At 35.0% G+C, this 14,099-nt stretch overlaps 1 protein-coding gene across 1 annotated transcript in view; it reads right to left on the bottom strand.

Moving 5' to 3' along the window:
* Window positions 1-14,099, bottom strand: part of EEA1 (early endosome antigen 1) — a 136,741-nt gene that overhangs the window by 96,742 nt on the left and 25,900 nt on the right. Inside the window, exon 2 of the mRNA XM_069095148.1 lies at window positions 13,480-13,572. Within this exon, the coding sequence (XP_068951249.1) occupies window positions 13,480-13,572 (93 nt within the window). The remainder of the gene's footprint in view (window positions 1-13,479; window positions 13,573-14,099) is intronic.

Raw genomic sequence — 14,099 nt, forward strand, 5'->3', positions numbered from 1 at the left:
AAATAGGTTATTGATGTAAAAAAAAAAAAATGGAAGAGAATACATAACAACAACTATAATCAATTCATACTTTAAGTTTAACATGTAAATCGATTGCCCCAACTGGAGGACCAAAAAACAACAACAAAAAACCCAAAAACCTATAAGCTGCTCTACTGAGCAAATGCTTCACCTAATTTGCCAAACAAAGAAGTATGGAAGTAAAGGACAATATTTTCTTTAGAATATAAACTCATTTGTAAGATCTTTTTCAGAAGGATAGTAGAAGATGATGTGCAGAATTCTTCATCATACAGCAAGAAGAGGGGAAGGGGGAAGAAAACAAGTGTAAAGAAAATTTAGCAAGAGATGTCACTAAATAATATCATCTAACACAAGTCATTCCCCAACTGATAAATGGTCAAAGGATATGAACAGGCAGTTTTCAGACAAAGAAATCAATGCCATCTATAGTCACATGGAAAAATGCTCTAAATCACTATTGATTAAAGAAATGAAAGTGAAACAACTCTGAGGTATCACAACATGACAAAAAAAGAAAAATGTTGGATGTTGAAGGGGATGTGGGATACTAATGTACTGTTGGTGAAGTTGTCAACTGATCCAACCATTCTGGAGGGCAATTCAGAACTATGCCCTATAAAAACTGTGAATTATAAAACCCTTTGACCCAACATATCACTGCCAAGTCTATATCCCAAAGAAATTGTTTCTAAAAAAGGGGAAAGGATCTATTTGCACAAAAATATTTTTAGCAGCTCTTTTTGTGATGGAAAAGAATTAGAAGTCAAAGGGATTACCATCAATTGGTGAATGACTAAACAAGCTGTGGTAAAGGATTGTAATGCAATATTATTACAGTGATATGCTGTAAAAAAAAGACCCCAAGACAATCAATCCCAAGCATACTATCCACCCCCAGAAAAAGAACTGATATTGATTAAATACAGACAGAAACATGCTTTATTTCACTTTCACTTCTTTCTTTTATTTGAGTGTTCTCGTACAAAATGCTGATATGGAAAAGTTTTACATTAAAAAAAATTTTAAATAAACATTATCTAGAGTGTATTTAAGAAGGAAACTAACAAATAAAAGAAAGGTAGAAAAGATATACAAAAACTTTTTTTAAATCAAACACTTTTCACCATCAATGGACAGTCATGTTTTTGGACAACACAGTTCTGGTGTTAATGGAATTGGAAATAGCACTGAAGAAAACAAAGATGGGAAAAGCAGACCGACTAAACCAAGTATATGTGGAAGGTATGTGTGTTGGAGGTGATGATCTTGAGAGAACTGATTCTTAACCAGACCTGTTTTCAAGGGATCTGAAAGGAGGTGAAGAGGAAAAAAAGGTGGGAGGGAGATTAGTATAAAACACACACACACACACACACACACACACTCTCAGATTTTATTACTACCAAAAAAAAAAGGAACTTAGAGAATATCAGTAACTACTGACCCATTTACCTGTTTTCCCATAAATATTTTGTGAAAATAATCTGCATAAGTGTAATTGAAACTCTTGATGATGACAACACTTAAAAGGAATAGTAAGGCTTCCACAAGCAATATACCTAGTGGATTACATCTTTACCATCACACAGATTATTAAAAGATACAGAGAACTTGAGATTACTTTGTGCTTATTATTTATTAGCTGTTTAAAAAATATTTGATTTGACACAGCAGAATGAGGCTTTCAAGCAAGTATCCATGCAGAGACATATATACTTGCATATACATATATACTTATGTAAACCTAGAAAGACACAACAGAGATAACTTTATTTGACAACCCTCTGATTAACTAATACAATGACTGCCAGGGAACAGGGAGACAAAGTGTTTACCACCATCATATAAGAGATCTAAAGCAGACTTAAAGACAGAGAAGTTTCAGATAGAGAATAAAGACTTCTAGATGCTCTTCGTAAAGCAACCTCAGAACAATGTGCTTTCCTAAATAATATTCACAATCTCTTAAACATTTGGCCTAACTATACAGGAGGAAAAAAAAACCACAAGGGGGTGAGAATGCCTATCGTTCAGACTACAAGATACAGCTAATGGATGGTCTATAGAATCTATCCATTCATACATCTAGGACGAAGCAAATGGACAATGAGGTGGGTCCAAGATTGAACATGAGGAGTCTCTGGGCTTGCTACTGCGAAATGGAACGGTACTTTTAATAACAAAAAACTTTTTCAGGAAACAAAGACCCATCTTTTTAATACTAATATCCTTCCAATGATGTTGTATGGCTGTAAGTCATTGAAAAACTTCAGTCTCCAAAGAACTAAAGTTGAGGATCACACAAAGTACAGCAGAGCAGTGCAGTATTAGAAACTATGGAAAGAATATTACAAAAGAAATATATGAACAAAAATTGTAGGTTAGCCACATCTATGTGAGCATGAACTAATCAATGGGCATCCTGGGCACTCCAATGATATCCTTACAGCATCCAAAGAACTTGAGTATACTAAGGGTGAAGTTATGGATAAACAATGACAAGAATGTGAGGAGCTGTCAAGAATGGGTTGAAATTTGCATAAATGGAAAAATAATCACATCAACGAGATCACAGATTTATTTGTGTATTTCAGTATATGTCACATCCTCAGTTGTTCTTTAGAGCAGGGAATATGGCTTGTATAAACACTGTCATCTCCCCTAGAATGCACTTTGCACACACAAAGCCTTAACATTTCTTAAACTGAACAGACAGAAGTGATTCAAACTTTGGTTTTGTTTCACTATCAGAGTAACATCAATTTTTTTGAGGAAATATTACAAAGTTCTTGAAAAGAAATTAAATTTTAACCAATTGTTTTTTAAATAGATGCATGTCATAACCCACTGAAGGTGGGTCAGGAGTAGGGAGGAGAGGTGTACCCAAATTAAAGAAAGAATAAGAGATCATAGCTTCAAAAAGGGATAGAAATCTACTTGAAGCAAACCATATAACAAATATCAAAAGCATTATAACATTACTATTCTTCCTGTATCACAGCAACTATGATTTATGCTTTCCTTGCACTCTCAATACAAGGATAACATAGCTAGAAGAAGCCTTTTTCCTATCATAAAGCAATCAAAACAAATCTTTTTATGGTATCAATATAACTTATTATATAATAACCTTATGAACTTCCTTTCCACTCACAAACTGCCATTAAGAACTACAATGCATAGACTGAAAATAACACTGCATAAAAGTATTTTCCCCCAGGTTCCATAATGTTCCAAAGAGTATTTATTTATATTTTAAGGGAAGTAATTTATACAATGAAAGTATAAGATTTCAGTTGTGAGATAATTCTCTTTTCTTCAAATCTCTATAAAATATCAGGATGAAACAACTGTTTAATCTTACTTTTTTTTCAAGTAACACATTACAAAATAAGGAAGAAAAATAAACTGTAATCAATCAAGCATGTATTCTTGCTAGCTAGCTGTTTCAACTGTGTCCTTTAGTACTTTGGCTCTAAATCCTTCACTGTAGCAGATTACCAGGCCTGGTTCAGTATATACTTGCACAGACATACTTGCAAACTTTCATAAGACTTGGTCTTATGAGTTTTATGATTTAAAAGTTACCAAGATTGTAATACTTTTATTAGCGTAAGGAATCAATGCTATGGTTCATAACTTTGAAAATAATTCGCCTGTGCTTCCTTTCATGAATTATAAAAGTTAAACTGTTTCATTAGGGCCACAATCAAGCAAATACTTATTAAGCACTTTCTTAAGCACACTTCAGTGTGTCCAGCACTGTGCTAGCATACGCAAAGCTACTATGACATCTCTCAGTATATAAACTTTTCTTTTAGATATCGGGCTCTTGAAAGATCTCAAAATACAGATTTAAAGCTGAAAGGGACCTAGGACAATCACTAGATCAATTCCTCGTTTTATGGATGAAAAAGCTGAGGCCCAAAAAGGTGTAGTGAACTACAAAGTCACACAGGTATTAAGAAGCAGGGACAGGATTTGAAGCTAGATCTTCTAACTCTAAACCCAATGCAAAGAGTAAGAATTGAGTAGCTCTCTTTATAACACTAAGTGTCAATCCTCAGACGAGTATTTAATGAGTGGATTCTTCCTTTATACTGTTGCCTGACTTACACAGATGCTGTGGGAATATATTAACACCTGAAACTGTGTTCCCAAGGGGAAAAAAACACTCTTTGGAACTGAAAATAGACGTAATCATCATCAGTAAGGACATAGCTCATTTCAGTTGCCATGGGATAATATATAAGAGACAGTCTCTTTTGCAGTCTGAGGTAAAACCGTGTAGAGTTTTATAGATTTAATGGCTCCAGAATTTCTAAGGCTCTATTAATTTCTTTTAAAGAAACATCTATTTGCCAGGAAGCAAATTTAGCCCAACAAAAGAAAGGTAAATCTATTCCAATTAAAAAGCAAAGCACCAACAACTTTTTAACCTTGCATTCTCAAAAGCAAGTCCCCTTGTACTTTTGTTACCTAATCTATATTACCCCAAAGCGATAACCACACTACTTAATTGCATCAACACCTCTCCCCACCCCACCTTCAAATCACCAGATGCTCCAAACTACCAACTAAATCAAAATCACCATAAGATTCCCCTTCCTTTGGCTTTCTGATTTTCTACCACTTAGCAAAACCTATTTTTCTCCTCATGAATCCATATATCTGGGCAAAAGTTTCTGATTGCTGCCCTTAGTCAACTAAGCTTCTGCTCAGATCAATATGAAAGTATGAAATAATGGGCTCTCAGAATTTGACAAACTCTATCCATGCTAACCTGGAAGAACTTCAATGCTTAACTCTCTTTTTCAGGAGTCTTCTTGAAATGGTATGGGGTCACTCCAGCTTCAAAGATCTGTGATTTTGTCAGTTTAGGTGCTTTCTCAACAAACATAAATCATGCCTTTGTATCTTAGGAGAAATCTTTTTTTTTTTTTTTGTAGGAGAAATCTTTCACGAACTATGTGGCCAAAATATTAATTATGTGGCCAAAACATTCACTATGCTGTCTGTGCTGTGGTCAATCTTCAGGCAGGCAATGAGCCTCTCTAAACTTGAAAGGTTTTCAGGTAATGCATAGTCTATCACTCAGACTGTAATAAAACAATTCCAGGTTACATTGCCATACCCTGTGAGAAATCAGGATCACCACCAGGCAATAAAGAAATATCCCAGGAGGGAGAACTTTAGTAACAGTAGAATCCCTTAATCTCAACAAGGAAGTTGAAATGTAGCAACAGCATTAAGCTGTGCAAAAATAATTTTTCTCCACATCAGTGAGTTTTATTTCTCAAGGGCTTTATAAATTCACAGCAGATACTTGGACTTAATGATTTCAATAATCTATTTCCAAAAAATCATTTTATCTCTTTTCTATAATTCACTCTTAAGATCATAAAAATTTTCTTAAAATAAGCTACACAATATTCTAAAATAAGCTCTAATCTTATTAGAGTTTTATCCCATGAAGAAAATGTAATGGCTATCTAGTCTAGTCCCCTCATTTTACAGAAGGAAAGGGCATACAGTAGTTAAATAATCTGTTCAAGGTCACACAGTAATATTGACAGAACAAAGGGGCTGGACCTCTTGATTCATGGGGTTGTTTTATTCTCATTATTGCTAATGTTTGTGTCTTCCCCCTCCTCAATCCTGCACATACATATGTGCACACATATAATTATGTATACTGTATATGATTTGTCATTTCCATTCTAGTTTTACTAGCAAGTCTTTGTGTGTGTGATCCTTTCAACAATTAAGAGGAATATTTACTCAATATGTAATTCCCTCATTTAACAAAACAAAAAACTTTATTTTCTCAATACCTAGATGGCATAAAGTTTTACTTCCTCATTAAAAAAATGAATAATTTCAAAAATAACTTTATTGCCTTTTCTCATTAACATATAACATCACAGTCATTGATTTCACCCTAGTTATGGGCCCTAATTACCACTCTTAAGACTATTTCAATAGCTTAATTAACTGTTCTCTCCATCTCTAGTCTCCCTCCCTTCTAAACCATACACTACACTGCTGCCAAATTAATCTTCCAAAGCAAAGGACTGATAAATTACTTCAGCCCCTTTCTCAAACATCTTCAATGGTTCTCCTCTGTCTACCAGAGCTGCACTGAAGTATGCCCACAATATGGTCTCAAAGTTGCTTTTCCACTATTTCCTTACCTATACATGCTGCCATAACTTAATGAACTTTCTCTAAATTATCCCATGTGTTTCAGTCTCCTCACCTCTGTTCATCCTATTCATTCCACAATGAATGTGGAGAATCCTCTCTACCCTCTACCTGTCAAAAGTTAACCTACCATTCCAGGTTCACCTCAAATACCACCTCCTTAATGAACTATGTCTTGATTCCCCCAACCACATAATGTCTCTCACCCATGAGGCAATGATGGAGGTTTTCATCTGGGAGCCAAGAAACTTGATTTCTTGTCCAGCCAACTCAGAACAAAAGCTGGTTGGAACACACAGCAGAGCTTGCTCTTTAAGCAAGTCATTTCATTTCTGAGGGAATCGGTCTCATTTATAAAATAATGAGACCAACCTAAGTCTCTTCTAGCTCTAACAGACTCTTCTGAACCAAACTTAGCACTTTGTGGCACTTAAATTATTGTACTAGATTATCTGTATGAAAGGTAGCATAGCATAACAGAAAGAATGTGGGTCTTCAAATTAGAAAGATCTGGGTTCAAATCTTTCCAATGACACTTTCTATCTGTCTGACTCATGGGCAGGTCAATCCCTATAAACTTCAGGCAACTCAGTAAGACTACAAATTATAAACAGTTGAGATGGGGGATGTTCTCACACAAAGGTAATTATAGACTCTTGCCAGTGTTAGGTAGTAATAATGTCTCTGCCTTATCAATCCTATTACTTCATGAGCTCATTGACAGCAAGTAAGGACTGTGTCCTACCTTTACATCACAGACAAGACCTCATGTAATGCTTTGCACATAGTAGATTCTCAATAGGTATTTATTAAATTTAACTAAATTAATTTCTCTATGTGACAGCTACCTGTTCACACCAGTGACCTCCTTTTTCAGTGACTGAGGGATAGATAATCTAGAAAATCTAACACATTCATCTACCTGGATTTAATTAATCTTAATTTAAAATGTATTTACTAGTCTATCATAATTACATTATTTATTATAAATATGTTATATAATAGAAGTATAAGCACATTAAACTATTAATTATTAATAAAAATTAATTTTCAAAAAACTTGCCAACAACATAAATGAAGGGAAATCATTTTTAATGTAATCATGAATGTAATTTCATGGGGTAAGTTATATAAAAACATTAGCCTAAATCTTTGATATTTCACAGCTCACAAAAGAAAACATCCACAAAACATAAGTAAAAATAGCAGATTTTTCATTTTGCTTATCATACACTGCTTACTAGGTATGCATAATTATAGCTGCCCATAATCCCTTGTACCACAAAAGGTTAAGTAACAACCAATGGAGAAGCCCAGGTATTCTGGGGAGTCCATCAGCAGAGTTAAAACAACACATCAGGGACCCACAATAACAAAAAGTCATTAAGAAGGGTCTGGCCACTGCATTCTTTCTCCTTGTGCTCCTTCTGATAATGCTCCAAGAGAACAGTCATAGTTACAGAGCTTTTCATGCAAAATGGACAGATGAAGCCCTGAGAAACAACAAACTTTACATGTTATTTTAAAGTCAACTCAAAAGTATGAAAGATAGGAAATAAATTAGAAGTTTGAAAGAAAAAAATTAAGTGAAATAAAATTTGAGGATTGTTAATCCACAAAAGTGAAAAATATACTCAAAATTTACCTCCCCTGCTAAATTAGCCAAGGTCTAATGTGTTACCCTTTCAATGAAATGACAAATCCACCCATCACCCTTCTGATTGGCCAAGGTTTTTCCTTTTATGAATTGTTTCCATACTTACTCCAAAGTGTAAACAAAGGCACAGAGTTATGGGAACCCAGTCTGTAGAAATCTCAGGGTAAAGGACAGTCCATTTTTACCAGAGCAGAGCACTCTAGCAGAAGTGGAATATTAGAAAAAAGTTCTAAATGTCAGTGGGATAAAAGGTTGGAACGCCTTCAAAAGTTAGAAGAGTCAATTTGCCTGAATCGGCAAGAAAGAGCCACTGAAGATTTCTAAGCAAAGGAATGACATTTCCTGATTTATATGGATAAAATATTATCTTGGCAGTGTTAAGAAATATAGCAAGCATCAAAGACGGAGAAGAGAGGTGAGATGGGAAGAACTGCAGAACAGCTATTGCACTAGTCTGGGCCAGTGATAATGAGAGGCTATACCAATGTAGGATGGCAATGAGATAAAACAGGAGGCTTGTTGCAGAAGTGGAAACAGCAGGATCTGGTTACTGATCAAATTAGAGAGGAGGTAGAGTTAACAACTGAAAGATGACACAAAGGCTGTGAACAGGGGAGCCCAGGGTAAGGGGAAGTACTACAGGAAGACAATGTAAAGTCAGAAGGAAAAAAGTTTAGGGGAAAAAAATACACTCAATTTTAGAGAGGTGGCAGTCCTCTAAACAACTACTGATGAAGGTGTGGAAATCAGAAGTCAAAACTAAAGCTATAAATCTATATACAGGTGGAAATTAAAGTTGCAATATTAAACAAGAGGTTACAGAAGAGTAGAGAAAGAAATGTAGCGGGTCAAGGATAGACCTTTAGGAGTTATCTACATTAAGGTATCAGAAAGAAGATGACAGACCGACAAAACTGGAATGGGAAAAAATTTTTATGGAAGGGCAATCTACATTGATGGAGAAAGTACCAACATCAATGAAAACTTTTAACTCTTAAGTGATGAAATACTGAAATTATTTAGTATTGACATTTTACTCTACACATGGTCTTTCTGTTAAGTCCTTATTAAATACTGGTGATAATTATATAATAGCCTATCTCTCTGAGATATAAACCCAGCATGAGGGATCAAATGGAAAACCTGTTTTAATGGGTCATCTGCTTGTTCAAGGAATTCTTAGGAGATCACGAAGGGAGGGTAGTTCCAGATTCCTCCAAGAAGATAGGTAAGAAGTGATATCATGTCAGTTTCCAGGGTACCTAACCCAAATGATTCAAAGTTCTAGGGCTGAAGGTAAAGAATGTCTTCTCTTTCTTCTAGTAACAGCTCTGCTTACCAAGCCATTCCTGTATCAGTTTTGCTCTAGAACAGTTCTGCTCTGATTCAAAATCACTTTCCTAGAAGACTAGGGGGAATCCACAGGATTATTTAAATCGGGGAAATTATAAAAATCAGTGATACCCCTTAGCCTGTTTTTTGTTTGTTAGTTTTTGCCCATACTCATAGAGACACCCAAAGACCACTAAAGAAATTTCAACATTTAATCTGGCAAAACCAACTAGTTAATGAATTAAGTGATGTTTATATACAATGTTCACATACCATGCAAAAATACCAAAGACTTACTAATGTGAAAATATATCAATAGTTGCTAAAAGAGTGAAATCTGATCTTAGTAAAACATGTTTATTTTGCATTCGAATTAAGATGTACATTGCTAATAAAGAAAAAGTGTGTCAAATCTAGCTGTTTTAAAGTAGCTATAAAATAAAATCTCCAAGACATTCATCTTACTGTTTAATTTAAAATGAACATAAAGTCCATTTCACTGAAGTAAAGAGTTATTAAATTGTAAGTTTAGGTAGTCTAACATCCAGAAAAATGGAGACTTTAAAATGTTACAGAATGCTTAAATTCCAATCTACAGATATAAAATAACAAGCTTATGGTCATGGACTTATAAGAAAACCAAATATGATTAACTCACTGTTGATCAATATATTGAACATAAGATATATTAAAAAGGTAAAATAAAAAAGCATCTTATAGCATAGGGGAAATTAATGTGACTGTTGGAAAGGCAGTCCAGGTACATCTACCTAATGGAATTTATAAAACAGATTGTATATAGCCAAAGATTAATTACCTAGTGTATGTAATTAATTAGATCTGATCATTGTGGGAAATATCAACAGAAATTAGGACAGATAAACTGATTCGTATCAAATAACTCAGAACTCAACTGGGTTCCCAAAGTGAACTAAAATCTCTGAGATAATAATCAGTTAAATTATTTTTTCTATTCAGCTTTAACATAATGTAATTAACTGAAAAATATCTATTTTAGGGTATTAAGAATTGAAAAAGGTAAACTTACAGCTTCCAGATTATAAGACAGGTGGGTAAAGAGTACTTTAAGTATCTAAACATTTTTATTACTAAGTAATCAGCACAGAGAAATAAAATATGAATATCATGCTGAATAATGCAAAATGTTTATCAAAATGTTTATCCAGCCCAATATTCTGTCTCTACTAGTTGCACCAAGGCATCTTTCATATAGAGGTTATGGTTGCCTTCCATTATAGCAACGTCTAAATGGGGCATAGCCAATATAATTCCAATTCATTCTCTTCCTTTAACCTATCATGACACTATTCTCAGGAATCTCTCTAAACCTTTCCTGAGCCTATTGGCATTTTCTGCTCATGTGACCATTTGTCTTGAAAACTTCTACAAATTTACTATGGCTATGGAAGGTAACATTTCCTTTTTATTGGTCTTAAAGTTACCTGCAGTGAGCTTCAAGCAGTCAGTTACCTCATGCTAGCAGTCTAGAATTTGTTGAATAAATAAATCCATGTTTTTATCCCATATATATCCTTTATGATTTTAAGAAATTCAACTGAATCCTCTCTTCATTCTTCCTAACTAAAAGTTTCCAAATTTTTTTCATCTATCCTTACCTTCAACCCCTTCATCCTTTTAAAATTGTTTTCACTGTGGCCTAAAATGTCTTCCTCCTCATGCCTCCTTGTTGAATTATCCCTGCCCATAAAAAGCCCAACACAAATGTCCTTTCCTTCATAAAAGCCTTCCCTGAACTTCCTTCAGTAATGACCAGCCTTATCAAATCTCATATAATAATTTGTAATTACAATTTACTCATAATGAAGTTCAGAGTATAAGTATTTTTGGTATGTCATAGCCCTTTCTCCTGGACTATAAGCCCCATGAGGGCAGGGGCTGTGTTAATTACATGTTATAGACAACATATGGATGCCAACTCCCCCAGCACCTTGCATATAAAAGGTACTTAGCAAATAAAAAATGTCACTTCTCTGAACTACTTGCAAATACAAAAAGCCTTTTTGTCAGGTGCACTGGCCAGAAATACATGATTATATCACAGGTAAAGACATACCATGGACAAGCAAACGTTTATGAAAAGCTTTGAAAAGTACAAAGTCCAATAGAAACATATAGCATTGTTGTTGTTATTATACAAGGATAATGCTTTCATTCTTCCTCCCCCCCAAAAAAAATCTTTCCAGTAAATTCCCTATACTTTGTTGGCCTGTTTGGCTAGAGCAACAAACTATCTAGAGCTCTTCTGGGAAGAATCAACAATGAACCTAGTATTCCTCCCTAGTGAAAAAGTGCTCTGTGCCAATAAGTCTAGCATGATGGATGTCCACTAGACATTGAAAACTCAGCATGTCCAAAACTGAACTCATTATATTTCTTTCTAAATCCTATCCCCCACCCCCACCCCTCACTTTCCCTATTACTTCAGATAGCAACACCACCCTCCCAGGCCCACAAGCTAGATATTATAATGATTCCTCACTATCTCTCACTCCCTATATCCAAGCTGTTGCCAAAGCTGTTGATTTCACCTCTACATCATCTCTCTAAAGCCCCCTTTTCTTTCCTGATGCTGTCACAAGTCTAGTGAAGGCCCTCTCATCACTTCATGCCTGAACTATCATAATTGCCTGTTGGTGGGTCTGCCTGCCTTGAGTCTCTCTGCATATTCCAATCCAGCCTCCATTCAGCTGCCAAATTCATTTTCCTAAATAGAGGTCTGATCATGTCACATACACCCTCCCCCCATTCAATAAGTTTCAGTGGCTCCCTATCATCTCCAAGATCAAACAGAAAATCCTGTAGCATTCAAAGCCCTTCATAACCTAGCACTCCCCCCTCCACACACACACACACACACACACACACACACACACACACACACACACACACACACACACACACACACACACCTTTCTATTCTTCTGACACCTTATACTCCCTCATTTATTCTTCAATACAGTATTAGCAGGCTCCTTACTGTTCCAGGAACAAGACATTTCATCTCTCAGCTCTGGACATTTTCTCTAGCATCTTCCATACCTGGAACACCTTCCCTCCTCATCTCTACTCCCTGGTTTCCTTCAAATTCCAACTAAAATCCCACCTTCTACAGGAAGCTTTCCCAATCCCTTTTAATTCTAGGGCCTTCTCATTGTTAATTATTTCCTTTTTTCCTTACACATAGCTTGTTTGTACATATGTGTTTGCTTGCTTCCATCACTAGATAGTGAGCCCCTTGAGAACAGGGACTATCTTCTACCTTTGTATCTCCAGCATTTCAGGTGTCTGACACATAGTAGGTACTTAATAAATGCTTATTGACTAATATTTAAATGGTTTTCCTATTATGTAACTTTCAACCCCAATAAGGTCCTTAAAGGTAAGGCCTCCCTGCCTTCTACTACTTTGAATTCCTAATCAGGCCTGAGTATAGTGTCTTGTCTAAATAAGTATTTCTTGATTTAGCTTGCTAGTTCTTCATCCATAAAAACCTCCTCCATAAGTCTGGTTTTATATATGTACTTAAATATGTATTTATGTTTTAGAAACTTTTGGTTTAGAAACCCATCAAAGATTTTTGAAAAATACAAGTAAATTGCACTCACTAGTTCTTTATCTACATGTTCACTTTCTTCTTCAAAGGACTGAAGCAATAACTAAATTTTAAAAGTTAAATCAATTAGGGAAGTGGACTTCTCAACAAATTCTAAGTTATTTTTTGAAGTCTTTACTTACTTACTTTAATCCCTTTAGTTATCAACCAATATTTGAACTGAACTAAAAGCTTATTATAAGAATATAATCCAAATCTCTAATAATAAAAAAATGTAAATCAAAACGACTGGTCCCCTAGCTAACATATAGTTTAACATATAGTTAAACAAATATCATACAATTACAAGGTAATTTCTTATAGACATAATGCCATCATTTCATAAAAATGAGATCACAAGCATAAATTAGGAGTCATAGTAAACAAGCCATTTCCAGTTTCATTTTTCAAAGCTTTAAAGCCTTTACTCAACATCCTTGCCCAGGAACTGTGATCCACTAAGCAAAACTGTAGCTACAATTATGATATCAAAATGCATGTTCCAATTTGTTTGGTAACACTATAAGAACCTTGTTATAAGATGTTACATTTATTATTGCTTCCTCAAACATTTGCTATTTTCCCTCAATAATATTAAATTTGATTTGCTACATTAATATTATCATACCTCTGAAGAGCCTTCATTGTTGACATCCAAGGCATTTCCAGGTGTTGCTGATGAATCAGAATCAGAACCTTGGGAGCCAACTCTCCCTGGGGTCTATAATAAATTTTAAAAAGAGGGGGAAAAAAGTTTAGATTGAGTCTATAAATCTTTTTATTTGCTTTCAACTGTTACCAAAACAATGTAGTAGCAGTCATATTTTGAGGGACACCTGAAAATGCTGTTCTCATCAAAAACAACTTCCCCAAACCCCCATACCTGAAAAATCATAATAGAGAAACTCACTGCTTGGGGTTAATGTATTTTCCTTTGTTAAAACGCTCCTGGAAAAAGGAATATGTTAAATCACTATGCCATTAACAATATGGTGCTTGTGTGATTCTTTTCTACAAAAGCCCAAAGCCTTAGATGAAAGCAGGTTTCCTAAAGCACAGAATACTATGACAGATTGTCCTGGTCTTCCTGTTCCTTCACTATTTCTATCGGTAATATCACCATTTGCTCACATTATTATCACCTAAGTAGAAACCCTGATGTTACCTTTGATTCTTCCTTCTCTGTGATCTCTCCTATCCAGTTAGTGACCCCTTTTGAGTCACTCTACAATATCTCTCCTCTCTTCT

This window comes from Petaurus breviceps, unplaced genomic scaffold (genome assembly GCF_028583685.1).
Source record: "Petaurus breviceps papuanus isolate PSGF00001 unplaced genomic scaffold, PetGlider_PUasm1.0 225, whole genome shotgun sequence".
Classification (NCBI taxonomy): Eukaryota; Metazoa; Chordata; class Mammalia; order Diprotodontia; family Petauridae; genus Petaurus; species Petaurus breviceps.